Source organism: Drosophila elegans, unplaced genomic scaffold, assembly GCF_018152505.1.
Source record: "Drosophila elegans isolate 14027-0461.03 unplaced genomic scaffold, ASM1815250v1 contig_149, whole genome shotgun sequence".
NCBI lineage: Eukaryota > Metazoa > Arthropoda > Insecta > Diptera > Drosophilidae > Drosophila > Drosophila elegans.
In genome coordinates this window covers 12667149-12688940 of record NW_024545513.1, presented here as the reverse complement: position 1 = coordinate 12688940, position 21792 = coordinate 12667149, and the positions used below count along the sequence as shown (strand labels likewise).

Here is a 21792-nt window from a genome sequence, read left to right as displayed (position 1 = left end):
TGAAAATTTGAACCCCTTTTATACATATACATTTATATATATATGCATATATATAGATGTTTTGTACATATCTTTATATATTTTGGCGTGAGTGTGCATCGAGAGGTCCTTGCACAAAAACCACACTCACACACACACATACCGGGGAAAAGTCCAGAAGCAGGACGGCGCTTGCACTTGGGCGGACAAGGGTTAAGAGGGTGGGAGGTGGTAGGGCTAAAAGTGACGTCGGCGGCGACTGCAGCAGCGTCTGATTAATTGAAGTGCGAGTTTTGGGCGAAATGCGAAAACGAAAAGAAACGAAAAACGAAAGCGCCGCCAAATTACATTTTCCCCAGCTCACATCCTATTTTTCAGGTCCCTCGCCGCACGTCTAACCCCCGGTTTTTCGACCGATTTCCAACCAACCCCCCTTTGCAACCGCAACTTCTTGTTGTTTTTACTTTCGCCCTCTGTCCCTCTCCCTGTCTCTTTCTCCTGCCCCTATGCCCGTGTCTTTCCCATTTTAATACCCCTCTCTGTCTGCTCCTGGAACATTTAACGGAATTTTTTTATTCGCCTTTCTTTCGCTGCCTCGTTCTTGCGCCCATGCACTTATTTTGTCAAATGCAAATATAGACGTTTATATATATATATTTCTATATATATATATAAATATATTTACACATTCCAGACAGACAGAAAAAGAAGACTCCCCCCAAAACGGAGAAAAAAGGAAAACTTGTTGAGGAAATCTAAAAATTTTGTTTAATTTGCTGCACTTTTTTCAACAGTCAGCGCTCGGGCAATCCAGCCGGGCGTATGCGTAATATTTTTGCTATATGTAGTTCTTTTTATATTGGCCATTTGCCGTCTGGATTATATTGATTTGTCTAGACTACGACAAGCCAAGCGCCAAATATCGGGTTGGGGAATGGCTGAATACAGCTTGGGTATAGAGTATCCAATATTTTTATGGGGTTATTCTCTGCAGCACTAACAAAAAAGATATGGGCATTATTTTTAATATTTCTCAAAGGCTTTGCGTTGATTTTACTCTTGTGCACATTTAAATGTCCTTTAAAATATTCCCAAAAGTCTAGATTTAGACTTTTAATATGTAACTTTAACTTTTTTTACAATATTATTAGTCAGCATTTCATAATTTTAAAGTCCAATTTTTAGTTTTCTAAAAGGTATTTATATATTTTTATCATCCAGATATAATGTTTTTCATTTAATAAATTTAATTTATGTACTGTTTTTAATAGGAAACAATTTTTTTATGAACTAAGTTTCATTTAAAAACGTGTTTAACATTTAAACACAACAGGTGAAACTGTGTAGCACATTTGCAATTTTTCAGCACATTAACCGCCATTAATCAATGGTTGCTCAACCTACTAAACAATTACCAGCACTTATGTGTTTGGGCTCAAAGCAACCCTATTATATTTCTTTTTTTTTTTTGCTTGTTACCTTTTGGGCCATTTCAATTAATTCTGCTCATATATTCGAGAGAATACGTCCGCCAACAATGTTGCACCTTATTCAATTGCCGCCAACTGCAAAAAAAAAGATGCACAAACAAAAAAAAAACGCACGCAAGCCATTAAAAAATAAGAAAAAAAAAACGAAACAAAACAGGCTGACTTGAGGCACTTAAAACACCCGAGACCTCATAATGAGTTAATAATTTCAGCCGCTGGCAAGCCGACCGGCAGTTGCTCATTAGTTGCACTCACAGGCACTCACACTCGCGGGAAATAATTAGAAAAAAAAACACACACAAACGAAAACTGTTGCACATAAATGCAAAAAAAAAATAAAACACAAAAAAACAGAAACAAAATCCACACAAAGGCAACGCAATTACGCGAATTGTAATGAATTTTTGCCAACGAAAATGTAACCGAAATTAAACGAAATGGAAATGGCAAAAAAAAAGAGTTCGCCCAGAAGCAATTTTAGGTTATTCGTTTAAACATTATCCAGAAAAAACCTTGTTGCGCATGCGCATTGCAACAAAATATTCGAAAAATCAGAAAAAACCATAAAACTAAAAAACAAAAAAATCCCCCACCAAGCTGAATGAGAATAATATTCCTATGGACCCATTTTTCTTATAAATATTTATAATTGCGATAAAGTCGAGAGACAGCGATGGGAATGGGGATAAGGCAAGCGAAGAAGCTAGACAGTGCGTTTCGGCATGTTAGGGCCGTGTAATGTATTTTAATGAAAGGCAACAATTAGTTTTAAGAAAAATTAATTTAAAAATGCGCGACTTTTTTTAATATATGCTGAGTACAAAAACATTTTGTATAATAGTAATCCTAATTATTATACAAACAGCAAAAATGTTTTCTTTTATTCAATTAAAAGTATAGTAATAATAAACACCATGTACAGTTTGTACATAAAACTGTTTTTTAGACCTTGCCATTATATTAATATTTTACTTTGGTGAAGCACGAAACTAGTTAAAATAATTCTATAAGCTTTAAATTTACTTTGATAAGTTTTGTTTGTTTTAAGTACAAATACCTAAACTATTTTTTCAATTTTACAAATTTATTAAAGATTCTATTAAAACCGAAGCTAAGCTAAAAAAAAAATCGGCGAAGAGATGGCGCCTTTGATGGCGCCGGAAGTTTCCGAAATTTTGTTTTCCCGGTTCTATTTGCTGGCCACTTCTAAATCTGAGCCAGCATTTAGTTAACGCTTTTTCTTTTTGCCAATTTATTGATTTTCTTTTTCTTTATTTTTTTTTTTGTTGATTTGTGCAGTTTTTTTTTGTTTCTGCCAGTTGTTGTGGCCCAGAAAATTGCATTTCCATTTTACTTATTTGATAACATTCAGCAAATTTTCGAATTTTGCGCATCCGGTTCAAACGGGAAGTGCTGCAGTCGTCACCAAAAGAAATATTGATAAAGAAAGTTGAGGGTCGACAAAATACAGAGAACTAAATTCGTAGATTATAATATTATTGCGAAAGCCTGGTATAATTTTTTATGATAAAGACATTTAAAAATATAGCATAAGCATTTTTCAATTGATTAAATTAACATAGAGAATTTACATGAACATTAAAATATATAATACGTGTGTATTATACAAGTTTAAACAAATTTTTTTTTTAGAAAGAATTACTTTAAATTTTTTGTAAACAAAATAATAATATCCTTAAATCATTTATTCCTACAACAGTTCAATTAACAGTTCTTTAACGCTTACAATTTAAAAAAGTTTATTTTTATGATAAGTAAGTACATTAATTTATATTTTTTCAAAATCAATTTTATAACATTACATGCAAAGAATTTTGTTTATTATGCTATTAAAATACAGCTTCTAGATTCTCAATTATGAAGGCCCAAAAAAAAATGGCAAAACAAGTTCACGTCTAACACTTTCCTTTCCTCTCACTTCACACTTTTGCCAAATACATTTATGGCTTAACTCGAAGCGAAAAGAAATAAACCGACTTAACACTTTTATTATCAAGTAGCACTTTGTGTCCGATTTCAACCCACGCAAAAACACTTCATAAAATTATATCAAGAAGTGCCAAAGAATTGAAATGGTTGCAAAATAGATGAAAAAACTCACCATAAACGCCAAACACCGCAGTTTCAAAACGTTGTTCTCGTTCTTGTTGTTGTGGTTGTTGTTGTTGTTGCCTTTGCCGCTGTGGTTGTTGTTGGTGTTGATTTGGATGAATTACTTGTGGTTGTTGTTGCACTTGCTGTTTGCATTGAATTAAATTTGACTTTTTTGTTTATTTTTTTCACTTTTATTTTGTTTTGTATTGGTTGCGGTTCGCACAAAATTTTCACTTGGAAAAAATTGTTGTAATTTTGGTTAAATAAAAATTAAGGTGCAAAATAGGATAAATTTCCCTTAACACAACCTTAGAGCATGTTTTTTTGTTGTTGTATTGTTCAAAATAAAATTGTTTGTTTTTGACGACGACGAATAGTAAAAATAACACAAAAATAATTTTCGGTTTGTTTTAGGCCTTTGTTTTCGAAAAATGCTCCAAGTCCAAAAAGTTTTTGTAAGTTTTTCTAAAGTTTTTCGATTGTTGTTGTTGTTCACACACACACACGTGGAAAGCCGCCTTGATTTGTTGTTTCATTTGGTTGTTGTGGTTGTTGTTGTTGTTGCTGCTGTTGCTTTTGTTGTTGCTGTTGTTGCTGCTGCTGTAGTTGTTGCCTCTGTTGTAGGTGTAGTTGTTGTTGTTGTGGTTGTTGCATTGTTGAAATACAAAAAAATTACAATTATGAAATTTCTTGCTTCTTTTTTGTGTTGGTTGTTGCTTGTTGACTTTTAAAAACTTTTCGCTGTTATTTTCAATTTTTTTTATATATTTTTTATTTGATAATAATATATTTATAAAACATTTTTATTATGTTTGAGTTTATGCCTGGGAAAAATATAAAAAAAAAACTTGTTAAAACCGACGCAAAACACTTGAAAAAAAAACCAAAAAAAAAAAATCGAAATAAATGAAAGGGCCTATTGTTCGAAATGCGTGTGCTTCATTTTTTCAAACACTCACAACACTGAATCGCGCGCGTAGTGTTCCAAAACAAACAAAAAAAAATGAATTAATAAACCTATATATATATTTCAAATATCCTTCGAATATTGGAATATCGGCAATTTAGATGTATTTTGGCTAGGACTAACGAAAATAAACACGAACGAACGTATGAAAGTGTCTGCAAGAACTGCAATCGCATCGCGTGTGAAATCTCTGCGAAAGTCCAAAGCCGACAGAGCTAGAAACCAAAAAGCCTGGCCAAAAGCCCAAAAACCCCCAAAGAGCATCGCAGTCGGCAGCGCAGTCGGCGGCGCAGTCGGCTTCGTTGCTTCGTTTTTCCGAGTGAATCGCTTATATACGTATGTATATGTGTGTGTGTGTGGGTGGGTGCCCCTGCAACGTGAGTGTGTGTGCTAAGAGCGCCGCACGCGCTTCGTAAAAGAGCAGCATCGAGAAAAACGCAGCGACTTGGCAAAAATGCAGCTCGTTTTTCTCCACTCGCTTTTCTCTTTCACTCAAACCGCATGAAAGTGCAGCTCTCTTCCTTGCTCTCTTCGCAGTGGACAATGCGGCGTATGCGTAATCTGGCCAAATGCAACATATCCCATTCAGAAAACACACCGCCTGCCATATGTTTCGGCAAAAAGTTTTTGGTTCCCAGAAAGGGACAAAGGAACACCGAAAAATCAACTCTTATTTTAAAAATTTAAATATTATATTATCTAAATGCTTTGAAATTTTATGATAATAAAAAAAAAAAATTATAAATTTCCGCTTAGTTTTCAAGTCTGAAATGTTTTACAAAGATAATGCAGAAGTAGTTTGTCTCTTTAATTTATATTTGTAAACCATAATTTTTAAAGGAATAATAACATTTCTAAATATTACACACAAATAAAAATAATAAAAATAAAAATAAAATTATGGTTTATAGTTTTAAGTAACATTTTTTTTTTAATTAAATTTAATAAAGTAAGTCCAGAATGTAATATATATTTCTGCAGTCATCTAGGCTAAAAAACATTTGATTTTTTAATTACAACCCCTTCCGTTAAAAAGTAAAAACCATTTTTTTTATTAAACACTAAATTTTAGGGTCATAATAATATTGTATGCATTTTTCAACCAAAGATAATAAGAAAAAGCTTAAGACAATCTATTAACCTCACTCCGTTTCAAACGTAAAATATATATTTAGTTTAACTAATCATATGAATGAAACAATAAAATGACTAAACTGTAATATTTTAAGATTTATGCATTTTAATATCTTCAAAACAGCTCCTCGCTTTGCACTTAAAACCAGCTCAGAGAGAATAAAAAATAACATCGTCATAACCCGTCGGCATTTTCTAAGCCGATTTTTAAACTTCTGAACTAAAGAAGGTTCCTTTAAAGTCTTTCTTTGTTTTTGTAGACAAATATTGTATTCTTAACTGATAGATTCCTTTAAAAATACCACTTTTTTGTTTGATTTGAACGACTGTCTTGGGCACTATAATCACACTTACTACAAATGAAAATGAAATCTTGAAATAAAAGGTTTGCAATACAATTTATTTTCAGAAAAACGCACTCAGTGATTTAAAAAAAAACACCCCTCATTTAAAAAGTTCGTATTTTTAATTGACAAATTTCCAAGTAGAACTTTTAAAAATTTTAGTTGTGATTATTATTGTCACTTTAACACTACCATGAGATCCTTACAACCACAAGAATTTCAAAATAAAATGAGTTTTTAGTGAAACATACTTTAAATTAATCTTTTAAAGTAAAAACTTCTCAAAAAATTCTTTATACAAATTGTTTTTTGTTATTCTCTTTAACAGTAACTTTAACTAGTTTTACTGATCCTTAGAAAACACCTCATTACAATTTGATGTCATTTTAGTGATTTTCTTGGTCACTTTGATAAACACTCTGTAGTGATCCTTTAAAACACTCATAATATCAATATCCTTTTTACTACAAAATAAAATTGTATGTGAATAAATGTGGTCCTCTTTGCGGATTTATAAACACTTTTCCATAAACACTTTTCAAAAAACAGCACATTCGTTAAAATCAAAAATTGTTGATGCTGTTTTTCACTTGTGATATATTTTCTTAAAAAAAAAAAACAAGTGGAGCCACTAGAAAAAAATATGTTTTTACGCGGCGCGATGTTGAATTTTGTTTATAATTTTTCGGAGCCATTTTTAAGGGATAATTGTAGGGATATTTTTTTTAATAAAATTATTTTTGAAATTACTTGCGACACAGGAAAAAGGGGACTAATTTTTTTATGAGATTGGATGTTTCAAATGTTGAATGTTGAATTTTGTTGTTTAGCGTGTTGCTGCTGTTGCCGTTGTCGGTGTTGCAGGTTGTTGCTGTTGTTGTGTTGCAGTTTGCAGTTGCAGTTGTTGCTGTGTGTATGTGTTGTTGTTGTGTGTTGTGTATTGTTGTGTGTTTGTTAGCCGAGACAGAGAGAGAGCTGTAGCTTTTCTTCCGCGGACTGCGTACGTGCGCGACAACGTGCGGATCTGTTATGATTCAATACGTTTTCGATACGTTTCGTTTACGTTGCCGGACCGCCGATGACGACAACATCAGCGCAGCAGCAGCGCAGCAGCAGCAGCAGCAACATCGCACACACACACACACACACACACACGTTCGCACACTCGCACACACACACAGAATGCAAAAAAGAACGCGAAAAAAAGGCTGAAGAAGCGGTCGCAACTTCACTCGAATTCGCGAGTGAAAACTTCGCCAAAAGAGCGAAAAGGCCGAAAAGCAGAGTGAAAAACGCATTGCATGTGTGCGAGCGGCGCTGCTGACGTCGACGGCAAAGTCGACGCCGGCAGAGGCGGCTCTTGCAGTTCGCGAAACTCTCTCTTCTGGCCTTCGGAGCACCGACTTTTTGGCCAAGAGAGAGCGCCCAGAACAGAACTCTGGCCAAGATTGAGTGAAGTCCGCCAGGCAACCATTTCAAGATCAATCTAATTTGGCAAGTGACTCAGGAAATTGTCTCAGATTTTCCAGAGTTTTTCTTTTTCGGGCTATAAACTTTAAAATTTAAAGTTTCTCAATTTTTCTAGGAATTTTAAAACTTGTTTTTTACAATTTTTGTAAGGAAATAAAATCAGATTTTCCAGGATATTTATTATGTGAAATTTTGGTTTAAGGATTTGCATAAAATCTCTACAACAATTTATTTAAGGAAATTTCTTTTTAGATTTTTTAAGGAATTGTTAAACAAGAAATGTACAAAGCAGTAACGAATATTTAAGTTTGACAAATATTCTATGATTTTTAAAACGTAACTGTTTCTAAGATTCTAATATGAATTGTAAAACAAAATATGTTAAGTAAATTAATTTATTTTCAGATTTTTCTGAATTTTTTTTGTAAAAAATTTGGAAATATTAATTTTTAACTCCAAGGTCTCCTAGGGTTTTTTGAAACCAACTAATAGCAAGTAATTTTGTAATTTGCTAGAATTCTTCAGAAAAAACAGTCATAAATAATGGAGTATATTTTTTTATTTTAAATTATTTCCTACTATTTCCGGATTTTTCTTTATAAGCTTTACAGAATTTTAAGATGAGTGTTTTGACCGACTATTGGATTTTTTTTGACTGAAAAATTTAAACTTTTCAATTAAAATATTTTTCTAGAAAAAAAATGAAACCACCTAATCTTTTTGGAAGATTTTTGATTACTTCTCATACATATTTTAGCCTTATCAAAATGAGGCAACTAAAATGTTTTTCAAATCTTAACTTTAATTTAAAATTATTATTATATATATGGTCAGAAGATAGGAAATTTAATTTGAAAATAACTAAAAAAGAAACTTTTAATTGAATCGATTAGTATTATATATAAAACTGAATTAGTCAACTTATTTCAACTAGAAGCGAATGTATTAAACAGTGAAAAATCTGCAGACAAAAAAGGAACAATTATGAATAACAATATTTGTATAAGCAATATATATTTATGTTTCCGATTGGCTACAACCTATTTATTTTTCTAGTATCAATTCCTAATTTAAGATTCAAAATACTGCTGCCAGATTAGAATTGGCTTGACGACGACGAAAACCCAAAGTAATTAAATTCGCTATATTACACAATTGCATGAAACAAATTGTTTAAATCACAGAAGGGACATAATTTCTATTTCCTTTCACATATACATAATTATTGGAACACTTGGACCGAAAAAATTAAGAAAATACAGTTTTATTTGTAGTGCGAAAGAGAGAGGGAGAGAGCGTAAAGAAAGAGGGGTTGAGAGTTAATGTGGGTGATCGCACAAAAATTTCGCAACGATTTTTCTTTTGAACTTCAGCACAATTTAGCGGGAAGGAACAGAAAAAAATTAGTAAGATTTTCGAGGTATTTTCAAATTGAATTTCGAGTTTTTTTTGTTGTATGCGGATGATTATTTTTTTTTATGCGAATTTCAGCGGTTATTTTTTCGCGATTTTCAGCGCTTTTTGCACTCACACACCAAGCGACGAGGAGCAAACGATACAGCCGAATGAACGGACCAACTGGCGACTGCGGCGGGCAACAACGACAACAAGCGACGGCGACGTCGGCAGCGACGCCGGCAGCGCAGTCGTCCACTACGCTCCAAACAAAAGCAAGCAAAAAAAAAAAGGAGAAAAGAAAATAAAAAAAACAGCAACCAAGAAACTACACACTCACACACACACACACAAAAGCGAGCTGCATTGGTCAGAGTTTCGCAAAAAAAGAGAGAGAGAGAGAGAGAGAGATCGCGAATGCGAATATTTTGCGAATATATGTTGCCCGCAACATGTTGCTAAAAATTTTAGGAAATAATCTTTAAAAAAAAGCATATTCCTGAAGGTGTTTAGAGTTCCCAAATTTGGCTAAATACATTTCACAAAATAGCTTTATTTAAAATATAATTTTTTTTGCCAAACACTTAAAACACATAACATTTCTTATAAGAAATATTGTTTTATTTTTTTCACCACTGTCAGCAGTGAGCTTAAATATTAAATATTAATAACGAATGCGAATTTTTGCGAATAAAGATTTCTAGCAGCATGTTGCCAAAAAGCGAAAAGGCCACGCAGCGAAACACACAAACACACACAGAGAAGAAAAGAGAGTCGCTCTCGCGAATTCTTTGATTTTGCAAATTCTCTTTTGTTGCGAATTTTTTTGTTGCCTGCTCTCGCACACAAATACACCTGCGACGCCGCACGCTCTCCCTCTCACTATCTCTCTCTTGCTCCCCCTCTCCCTGTCCCTTTCACTCATCGAGAGATCCGCTTTATTTTTTTTATTTTGCCCAGAATTCGCACACATGGAAGCTCTGCAAAAAAAAATACATAAATTAAGTGAGCAAAAAAACTAGGGGAAGAAGCAGCACAAAAAGATAACTCAACAAGCTTTGAGTTTGCAAAAAAAAAAAAAAGAGAATAGAATAGAACTGAGTAGCACACAAATTGATTCGCACAAAAAAAAAATTTTTCGCGCTTTTTTTTTGGGAAATAGATGGGAAGGTTCTGCTGAGTGATTAATCACATTTCTTTTGCACCGATCACACTTGCAGTTTAAAAACCAGTGATCACTGTTGAAAACTGACTAGAAGATCACTAAATATAACTGATTTGCATTTTTGAGAACGTTTTATTCTAGAAAAACAAATGCACAAAAACATATGTATGTATATGCTGAACTTATTGTAAATTATTTATAATATTTAGGATATACAATAAGGAGAAATATACCATTATTTATGAAGGCTAATAAACATGTTTAAGATCTTCGTACAAATATTTTAAGAATAAGATAAAGAATAAAAAATGAATTATTAAGAATTTTTTGTGATTTTTTTACGATTGTTATGAATTACCATAAATTAATTTTCATATTGGCATATTTTACAGACAAATTTCAAAAAGTTTAAAATATTTAGGTATATTGTTATGATCATAAGACCGTCGACCACTTTAAATTTGGACAATCATGATCCTAATTTTAAATTTAAGAGTTGAAAAAGTTTTTGAAACTTTTTTTTTTATTAATTAAATGTTATTCTTGAACCATTTAAATGGGTAATTTTAAAATGCCGTCAAAATACAACTTTGAATTTTGAAGGTACTTAATGCTATGGGTCAATTGTGATCTTGCCCTGTTTTAAGGATCCTAAATCAAAAACTCTTTGTTTTGAACAACTTATTATGATCTTGCGATTAAAAAAATCAGAGTTTGACAGACTTTGTACAAATGTTTAAACTACAAAATGAAACACTAGTAAATTCCATGTTGCTAAAAATCCACCCCCATTTGTTTTGTTTTTGTTAAACTTTTCTTTTTTTTTTGGCACTTTTATCGTTGGTTTTGTTTTTATTTGTAAATTCGTTGTTTGCTCAATAAAATCGAAAATGCGACGACGCTCAGTCGACAAAAAAAAAACAAAACAAAAAGAAAAAAACGCATTGGTGGGTGGCAGTGCAAGGGGGTTCAAGCGTGGGGGTGTTGGGCGGTTGGTTGGTTTTTCCAGGACCTTTCTGTCTGCACGCAGTCGCCACACAAACACCAATGCACACAGACATGGGAACGCGAAGCGAAAACACTCAAATAAACTGGTGCCAGACATTGACTCCAAAAAAAACAAAAATAAGAAGAAAAAAAAAACCGAAAAAAAAATATACAAAAAAGGCGACAACAACTCAGCCTATGTTGCACCATGCCATCAACTCTCAAAAAAAAAAAAAAAGCAAAACAAACGGCCCACAGGACGCAATTTTCCACCCACACAAGAACAGGACTTCGTCCTTTTTCGTTCGTCCTCGTCGGCTTCGTCTTCATCGTCTTCTTCTTCTTCGTCTGCTTCTTCTTCCACATCTAGCTGCTGCCACATCTTCTTCTTGATATTTTTTGTGTCTGCTTCTTTTTTTGTTGGCCCTGCGTTGCCAAGGGTTTCCTTTGTTCCCCCAAAAGTCGCCCAGCCGCCCAGCCACCCAGCCACCCAGCCGCCCACCTTTTGCCCACGCCCACCCCCAACGGCACCCGCAAGCCATCGAGCCATCGAGCCATCACCAGACCATCCTACCACCATATCCACTCTAAGCCAAGTCTGTTGCACTCACAAAACGACGAGCGCGACCCCAAACAAGAACAAAAACAAAAACAGCAACAGCAACAGAAGCAGAAACAGAAACAGAAACAGAAACAGAAGCAACAAGAACGACACGGGGCGAAAGGCTTTCACCAGGACATCGAAGTTTCAAATACCCTGGTATGGAAAGTGCGCCATAAATCCCAATAGATACCGCATTTGTTTTTTTTAAATCTCAATAAATTGAATATCTCCCAAATTACTGAGTCTACAACTATGAGTCTATAACTATGCTGCATTTATAGTTATACACTTTTCAACACATTTTGATAACTTCGGCTAATAACTTTACTGTTTTATCGAAGAAAGTATACCCAAATCCAAAGAATTGAGCCTAATAATATATTTTCAACTCATCTTTAGGGCATGTTTAGAGATCTTTTCAATAATTTACTCTAAATATGCGCTTGAAAATTTATTTAGAAACATCGAAATTTCAAATGTCCTTTAAAAAATATACATAATAAGTAAAAAAATGATAGAACTTATTTGTTGCATACGTTTTTTTTTAAAGTCTTCTGCAGAAAATTAAAGTTTCAAAGAAGTTATAATATTATGTTCCAAATTTCAAACCACACAAAACAATTACAGAAAACAAATCTAAAATCACTGAACAAGAATGCACTGCTATTTCAAATGGAAGCAGTTTTAAATTAAATTTATAAAGTTTTTTAAACTGGGGTTTCTAGCAAATGGATGCAAAAAAAAAAAAAAAAAAAATAGAGGTCGGTTTTGCCTCATCCTCCCCTATTATTTAATTAAATGTTTTTTTTTAAGTAATGTTATATAGCTTGGAATAACAGCTAAATAATCTAAGTTGTAGACCTGGCATTTTTGTGATATCCTGATTTTATGCGGATGGACACTTGTAAATTACAACAACGATTCTAATGAACACTTTTGCCTTACTTTTTCGTTGTTGTTTTTACTTTTGCGTACGCCTGTCCCTCCCCTTTCCAGGCCATATTTTTTTATTTTCTGATTTTGTTGCCCTTCGACAGCAACAACATAAACAACAAACAAAACAGACCAGGCAAACGCAAAAAAAAAAAAAACAAATAAAAGCGGCTATTCTTTTTGTTTGTTTTTTCGCCCTTTTTGTTTTGCTCGTTTTGTTCGTTGCGTTTTTTTTAACTCTTTCGCGAATTTGCTCTTTAACTCTTTTAATTTTCTCTTGAGATGCATTTGCACTGCAGGCGAAAGAGAAAGCGCAAATTCTGATTGGAGATGTTGCCAAAGTATTCCTTTGGCAACATGTTTCTAAAAACAAATGTTGCCAGTTGAATTTTTCAGGACAAATTGAAAAATAAAAAAAAATGAAGGTGCTAATTACAGAACAATACCGAGATTTATTTCCTCCACAGAAAATGCTGTCAATGTTTTTGATAATTTGCAACACAAATTAATCCACTCGTTTTGCATTACTTCACCTTTTCGACTTTTTTTTTTATTATTTTTATGTTATTTAAAGTTATATTTGAAATGAAATATAATACATTTTGAATGCTTGTTAAGAATTTCTTCCTAAATTAAACAAATATCTAAATACTTTAGATCTAGCAAGGCAGTATTTTCTAATGTATAAAAAAATCCTTTTAAGCGATTTAAACTTAGTTTATTTTTTAAGGCATTTTCGGTATAAATAGTTTGGGTTCTTTTTGATTTAAATTTCTTCTTATTTTTTGTTCCGTTTTTTTTTTTAAAGAAGATATATTCAAAAAATAACTCTAAGATGGGATTAAACATGAAACCATTCGATTCAGGCCAATCCTACACATTAAATAAATTTATACAGAATGCCTTAAAACTCCTCAAGAAGATAATTTACCTATTTAGCAGTTATATAAGGTTTTACACACAAAAGCTGCCATAGACAATTGTTAACCCACCCTCGAAATGTAAAGCAAGAAAAACCCCTAGAAAACAACGCCATGTTTTTTGAACTATGGCAGGAACTCAGTCATCGGCCATTAAAACGACGTTTATTAATGGAAGTGCATCGGAAGTGCATTAAACAAATATAAGTACCTAATAACACTACCTAAAATTATTTAACTTTAAAAACATTAATGTATAAGCCTGTGAACCACATTTTTAATAAGCGAAAAGTTTAACATTAAATAATAAAAAAAAAACACCTCGTTTGAGTGAATCAAGACTTGTAACGTACGCTATTTATGGCTTATTTAAAACTTTCCAAATGTATATTTTCTTAAAACTATTACAACTAATAACAGAAGGCATTTTAAATTGTAAATGTTTTTGTCATAATATATTCGGCTTTATCTTAATTTTCTAAACGACTGGTATATGATTTGCTTATTATTTTATAAATGTAAAAAAACTTATATTTTATTAAATATGAAAACACTCTTCTATATTTCAAAAATGTGCAAATACATATATCCATAAATTGTTGTTAGATTTTTGTGCTTTGCTGTTTTTCTATCAGTTGATAACTGTAAATACGCTTAAGTATATTTTTTGAGGCGAAACTTTGAAACTTTCTTCTATTTGAAGTCGAAAAACCTTGAGAAAGTCTTCTCCTTTTTGTCCCCTTTTGTATCCTTTGCCCCTTCCTCCCCCTCTCTGCCGCAGATCAGCTGTAGCTGTAAAAACTTGGCCATAAACAAACATAAAAATAAAAGAATAAAAACAGCTGCAACTCAAGAGCGAATAAAGGTCGCCACCCCCGCCCACCCTTTTCACTAGCCCCTTTACTGCTCTCTTTCCCCTCTCTCTCTTGTTGCCCCTCTCTCCCACCCACACACAAAGCAGCGCAGTTGCAGCGGAAAAGGCAGAGGCAGGTTGCTCCATCTCTTTCTAGCTTGTGGGCTGGACTTACAAACGTTGTTGTTGTTTTGCCCAGCCTAAAAACGGAGATCGCACATGTGTGTGTTTGTAATGCATATGGCTGCCTTGTTGTTGCCCTTTTTCCAGTTGTTGTTGCTGTGTTGCTGCTGTTTGTTTTTATCTCACACTCTCGCACACACACATGCGGCCTATGCAATCGAGCGAATACGAATGATAAACAGCATGTGTGTGTGCAAGCGAGAGGTTGTAGCTTTTTTTTGTTTTTTTTTTGGTTTTCTGCCTTTTGCCTTGTGGTTTTTGTTGTTTCTTGTTGTTGCTCTTTTCGGTTTCTTGTGCGTCCATTGGGCATTGCATTCTTGGTGTGTGTGTGTGTGGGTGAGAGTGCAGGCGTATAAATGTGTGTTTGGACAGCCTCTCTTTTTAAAAACGCATAAATGTTGATTACACCAAATTGACAATTTGTTGTTGTATCTATCTAAATTTTTGGTGTTCTTTCTTTCCTTCTGAAATTCCTCACCCAGTCTTAATGGAATTTTGTTAAATACACAAATTGTTAGTATTTTGGGATAGCTAAAATAATTACCTTTATTAACACCACACTTTTAAGTTAATTGTATTTATAGTTTGCAAGTACTAGTATACGTATTATTTATCCTTGTTATTAATTTTACACACATTAAAATAAATAATTTTACTTGTTTTGATATATGTAATTTCGTTCCGATTTGGTGTGGACTCCCAGGCTTTTCGTTTTAATATGATCGAATGCCAGTGCAAAACCCGGCGAATAGGTTCGAAGTAATGCAGTTCGAATTTCGATTATGTCTCTTCTTATCTAGGGTACCATTTTTCTCTCTTTTTTGACTTCGGAGAATATCCGTTATTTGTATGTCAATTTCACAGTATTTAATGTAAAATAAAATGATGCTGAAATTGTATCTTCTGTACAGAAGTAAAGTTCGAATTGGCAAAACATGTTTTTAAATAAATACTCAAAAATTCAGCGAATTTATTTTGTACAGCAAGTGGTGAGCTTCAGTTAAAATCTAATTACGAGTGATAATGGTTTTAAATCATTTAAAGCTGGAAATTTATTTTTATTTTCATTTCTCGCGAGCTCGCGGGAGCATATAAACCACTTTAAATAATACTTGCAATATTAAATCTTTTTAAGAATGAACTTGGACCCTTTACGAGATATTAAGAAACTTATAAGACGTTTAATAACTAAATGAACGGCACTCAGCCCTTTAGCACACAAATAAACTTAAAAACTTAAGCGACAGTCAAATTTCAATCCAATTGGATTATTTCCCGCCAAATTTCAAGCCAAGTATGGTCCAAGAAAAAGACTGAATGGTGCAAAACTTGGGTATGCAGCGTGTCGACCAGCTGATTGCTACGAAATCCGGGCGCATTTGACAGCCGCTAAGCGCTAGGGCTGTCGAGGCAAATTTGTATTTACTTATGCAAAGAATAAATATGCCTTGCTGAAAATAAAGGAAGATCAAAAAGCAAAAGATTAATTTTCAAAAATCAAAGGAAATGTTTTAGATTTAATAAATTTACAGATTTAAGCAGTGAAAACGGCATTGATAAATCGGGTACACCAACTACCGTACCTCTGGCAACTCTGCCACTCTGTCATTGCCGCTCACACGGACGCCACACAGACGCCGTTGGTCACACACACGCGCACACACACTAGCGAACGGCTACATTTTTTTTCGAGTGTGTTCGACATTCATAATTTTTGTGGTGTAGCTGCCTGCAAAAATCCAAAATTTCAAGTAGCCAACAAATTATTGGCCGTAACTACAAAAAAAAAATTATCAGTAACTTGGCGCCGTTTCGCTGTGAGTTCGTGTTTATGCAAAAGTTTTATATTATACAGAACAATCGATGTTTTTGTCCAAAAATGTCGAAGAAAAGAGCGACAAGACCGAAAAAACAACAACAAAATGCAAGAGGAGCAAAAGAAGAAGAAGAATCGGAAAAAATTTAATATAAAATCGAAAAAGAACCAGAAAAATCCAATAGATTATAAAGTTAAAATTGATAAAAGTAATGTGGGAGTGCTTGTGTATGTGTTTGTGTGCGAAAAACAAGAATTGTGGCATTGCTTCAAGTTTTTCTCCGTTTTCTTTTTGTTTAATTAAATTTGCCGAAAACGCGGCGTTTTTCTTTTTTTTTGGCTTGCCCTCTTTGTCTTGCCCATTCGCATATTCTCTTTTTGCCTTTGTCTTTTTCGTGCGCGTTGTCTGCGTTTTGTCTGTGTGGGTGCGTGAGTGTTTCTGTGTGTGCGTGAGCAAAATTTCCGACAGCAGAAAAAAAAAGAAAATCTTATTAGGTTTTTTTTTATACTTAAATTGCCAACATTATTGATTTTTCAAGTGCGTGGGATAGTATTCCCCCCATTTCGCCCCATTTTCCGCTCTGCTTCTTCTTCATCTGCAGACTACGTGCATTTGTCACCCAAAAGGGAAATCAATAAATTTTAATACAACAAAAGCCGCACACTTGGAAAAATGTTATGATTAAATTAATACAATTACGCATTAAAGCTCGGTATATGTTCTTTTGTTTTCTTTGGGGTTTTGTTGTAGTTGTTTTTTTTTCGCTTTTATTGTTATAAAGAAATATCTATCTTCCAATTTTAGTTTCCGTGCTATTGTTTGTTTGTCCTGGCTGTCTCTATTTGACTTGTTTTTCCTGTATATCTAGGAAATGTCAACAGTTAAGGGAGCCGCAAGGTCATGATAAATGGGGTGGGAAATGCGGTAGCTTACACACAAAGAAAATCATTTAAAAAATATTATTTTATCTGAAACTGTTTTTATACCATTTACCTTTAAGGTTACATTGTTAAAGACTTCATTTTTGCGTCCCAAAAAGAACTAATATTTAAAATAGATACTTGTTGCCAAGACAAGTTTCTTCATAGTCTATCTAATTATGTAATCGATTTAACATTAAAACATAATCAAACTAAATAACAGATTTGAAATTCTTTTTGATCCACTAGGAAAATGATTATGGTTTTCTTTTATATCTATGAAATGCACTTTACCGAGGTACACAAACAAATAATTTTTCAAAAAGTAAGATCAGTTTAACTGTGTTAGAAACACATACATATTTGTGGCATGCAAAATTCTGTAGCAAAACATACTTGAGGAAAGTGAAAGCCACGAATCAAACCTTAATCCATCAACTAGCTAACCAAACACACACAACCTTGAGCAAGGAAACAAAAAAGAATTTATTTTGATTTTAAACTCGGTTTCCTTAAACAAAAAGTAAATTAATTAAAATCAGCCATTTATTTCAGGCGAAGTAATTTTTAAATGCACTTCCGATACCCAACTAATCTTTTAAACTAAAATGGACTTTAAATAAAAAAATTAATTATAATTTCGCTCGTTTTATTGCATTTTTCTGACTCTTAACTCCTCTTGATTTTTGCATCTCGTTTTCAGCTTAACACTTAGTACACCCGAACAGAAAGTTGCCGCACCTGGAAAATGTCGAGCCTGCCACGTCGCATCATCAAGGAGACGCAGCGTCTGATGCAGGAGCCTGTGCCGGGAATCAATGCCATTCCCGATGAGAACAATGCACGATACTTCCATGTGATCGTGACCGGACCGAACGATTCGCCCTTCGAGGGCGGTGTATTTAAGCTGGAATTGTTCCTACCGGAGGATTATCCGATGTCGGCGCCCAAGGTGCGTTTCATCACGAAGATCTATCATCCGAACATCGATCGCTTGGGCCGCATCTGCCTGGACGTGCTCAAGGACAAGTGGAGTCCGGCGCTGCAGATCCGAACCATATTGCTATCGATCCAGGCCCTTCTCAGTGCACCCAATCCCGACGATCCTTTGGCCAACGATGTCGCCGAATTGTGGAAGGTCAACGAGGCGGAGGCCATTCGCAATGCCCGCGAATGGACCCAGAAATATGCCGTCGAAGACTGAACGCCCGAGGTCAGGAGGTGGGTCAGGAAGCGGATCCGGCAGTTGTATCGGCGATTTTCCAGAAAGTGGGTGCGTGACATGGGCGGGCGGGTGGTGAAATTGCGTACTTTAAAACCAACCAGAAAAAACCTAAAGCATACGAAAGAAAACAATATACATTAAGCAGAAAGATCGAAAGAAAGAAAAAAAAATTATTAAAAAACAATACTTTTTTTTTTCTAACCTTCTGGGGCGGGATATACATAATATACATATATATATATATTTTTTTCAACCAATCGATCGGGGCGATCGGCAAAGGAGGAAAGATAACGAAAGCATTCTTTATGTAAGTCATATACAATACATGTATCCGAAAAAAAAAAACAAAAACAAAAAGTGAGCACACAGTAATTGGCTTTAATCATTTCTATTGATTTGTTCGAGGGGTCTGGTGTCTATATGCATACAGCCGTATATATTTGTATGTGTAACTGAAATAACCAACCCATAAACATTAACATCGGATAATTAATCAATTGGAATGGAAACTAGAAAGGGGTTTTGATTTTTCCTTAGCTTTACTCTGAAAACTCTGGTTGATCTTCTATTCAGAATAGAGTGCTTTGATTGTATAATTTTCAATGTTGAAATAAATTTTAGATGTGATCGTCAACTTTGTAAAATTTGTATTTTTCTTAATTAGCAGAGAGTTTACCATTTCGATTGATACTTGAGCTTTGCCTGGGTTGTGTCAAAGTCCCTTTGACAAACGAAAGCTGGTTTTACTCGAAAACAATTTTTTTTTAACCAAACAATGAAGCCTTTAAGCTATTAGTAATTTTTGAAAAAACATAAAAATATGATAAAAAAAAAAAATAAATAAAAAAAAGTGCATACACTATATATATTTATACAAAACATAAAAGTAGTGGCTTGATTGCGTGAACTTTTCAAGAGCAGTTCTCAACAACACTTTGTGTAAAGTAATTAACTTGTTTTCACCCAAAATCACTCAAGGAAAATCCGAATAACAATAGCAACAGAAAAGCAAACATAAATCAAAGAATAAACATGAATGCAAAATCAAGAAAATATCAAATTCTTTTTTTTTTATTTAAATTATTTTTTTTTTCTAAGAAAAAATAAATAAAAAAATAAAGTAAATAAAAATAATAAAAAAATAACATATATGTTTTATTTAAATTGGGATTCTTAAATCACATGGGATGGGTTATTTCTACTTCTTATATTAAAAAAAGCTTTTAACATTTAAATTTAACAATAGTTACCTTATTTCGATTTTATTGTTTTTACGTATTTGTAATCAAACTTAAGCAATTGTGTTATTTCAATGTATTAAATTTATGCTTTTTGAACATGAAGGATAGTTATGCGACCTGCCATTTGCTAAAATAACTTTAGATTTGAAAACAATACAAATTAAACCATTTTTTAAAGCTGTCCGAATATAAATACCCAAATTATGTTTACTTGTCATGGACTGCAGTTGTCAATCATTTCGTTTTGGGGCTTTGGAATTGGATTTTTCTCCGTTGGCAGGCCTCCCACTAATTCCGGCTTAACCCTTCGCTGCCCCCTGTCCACTGGGGAGGCCCCTATGGATACGGCATTAGGAAAAACTGCCGTTCAGCTCTTCTCTATTTTTCATGGTCTTATCCTGTGAGTGAGTGTGTGCTGCTGCTGCTACTGCTGATGCTGGCCACTCCCCCCGAAAAAAAGCGAACCAGGACCTTTTTCCCGCCTCTGATTGGGTGCTCTTCGCTCGCATATAAACGTATATATCTGGTTCTGGCGATTTCGAGGCCCCTGACCAACAAATGTCGAACCTAAAGGAATTTTTTCCCTCTGGTTTTATATTATAGCTTCTGCTTTTTTTTTTTTTTTTATTATTTTTATCATTTTTTTTTTTTGCTGCCGATGTTGTGTGCCCCGTTTTTTAGTTTGTGTCGATTTTATTTTTCCGGTAAATGGGGTGGCAGTGGGTGGTTTTCCCGGGATGGAGAAAAACGCATATGCAAAATGCGATGTTTGAGTGTTTGTGTGCTCGAGAATTTTTATCGGCAGCTTCATTGTGTGTTGTGGGCCAGACAAAAAGATGGAAAAATAGGTGGTAAACGGGAGAAAAAGCTGTGTAAGTGGACTGGTGGTCAGGCCATAATTAAATATTATAATATAATATTTAAATAATAGCCATAGTTATTAATCGTTACAAGTGGCTTCTCTACCAACTATCAACTGTCTCTTTCTCATTGCCATTCCCTTCTCTTTCCAACGAGCTATCCCAAAGGGGCATTTATCGTTACCTGAATAAATAGTTTTCCATATTTTTTACGAAAAATTCTTAATTCTTTGAGTTTATTTTTGTAGTAATTGGATCCAATAAATTTTTTTTAACGATTACAGTGACTTCTTAAATAAAACAACTTTATTTTAAATAAATGAAAACAAACAAAATTTGGAAACGTAATTTTAGTGCAGTATTTATTTATTTGATAAGTTAAACTGTTAAGATTTTAAATTTTTATAAGATTTTCATTTCCTATTATTGTATCCATATTTCATTCAGTAAAAAATCGTTTTGTAAATAAATAAATAACTAATCAGTTTCGACCTTAAATATTTGCCCATTAAGTCTTTATGTGTTCTAATTTTTAAGTATTTTTTGTATTTATTTACCGAATAGCTAGCTCGATCACAACACACATCACTTAATGATCCGTAAAAAACAACAGTTCTTATGAAATTGTGGAACAAGTTTTACCAACTTAGTAACGTCTTAATTAACCCAATTACTAAGTACTGAAAATTCCTTCAACTCAAAACAGTGTTGTGCGATTGTAGTGTTACTTTGGTACAGTCCATCCCAGAGGACTTTTAAGTGCACCTTGTGCTGCAGATCGCCTTCTCGCTTGCACGCCAAATGCGCCATTTTTGTTTGAAAGCTAATCGAAAAAGGGCGTACAGCCTAGCTCCGAAAAATACCCGCACACACACGTCGTATACGTAATGTAATGCAATGTCCAGAAGTACAGTCAACACCCAAAAAGACCAAAGCGCACAAACACCCACCCACAGAGCTTGAGAGAGAGAGTGAGATAGATAGAGAATAGAGAAGAAGTGTGTGAGTGGGAGTGAGAGGGAGCTGCCACTCGCATCGCATTCAGCAAAACATCATCAAAATTGTAAAAATAAACAAAAGCCAACATGCATAAAACCAATTTCCATTAAGGCCAACACACACGACGCACACACGCACATGCAACTCTGTGTGTGCACTAGTGCTATCCCACTCGGCCACGCTTTTCCTCT

At 33.9% G+C, this 21792-nt stretch overlaps 1 protein-coding gene across 1 annotated transcript; it reads left to right on the top strand.

Annotated features, from left to right (window-relative positions):
- The first annotated feature begins 16193 nt into the window (after positions 1-16193).
- Positions 16194-19145, top strand: LOC108137176 (ubiquitin-conjugating enzyme E2 N). The gene is made up of 2 exons (XM_017258753.2): positions 16194-16356; positions 17980-19145. The coding sequence occupies exon 2, from the start codon at positions 18025-18027 to the stop codon at positions 18478-18480; it is 456 nt and encodes a 151-aa protein (XP_017114242.1). The 5' UTR covers positions 16194-16356; positions 17980-18024; the 3' UTR covers positions 18481-19145.
- Positions 19146-21792: the final 2647 nt, after the last annotated feature.

Excerpts from the sequence above, each read along its gene's own strand:
- LOC108137176 (XM_017258753.2), top strand. The coding sequence starts at position 18,025 with ATGTCGAGCCTGCCACGTCGCATCATCAAGGAGACGCAGCGTCTGATG.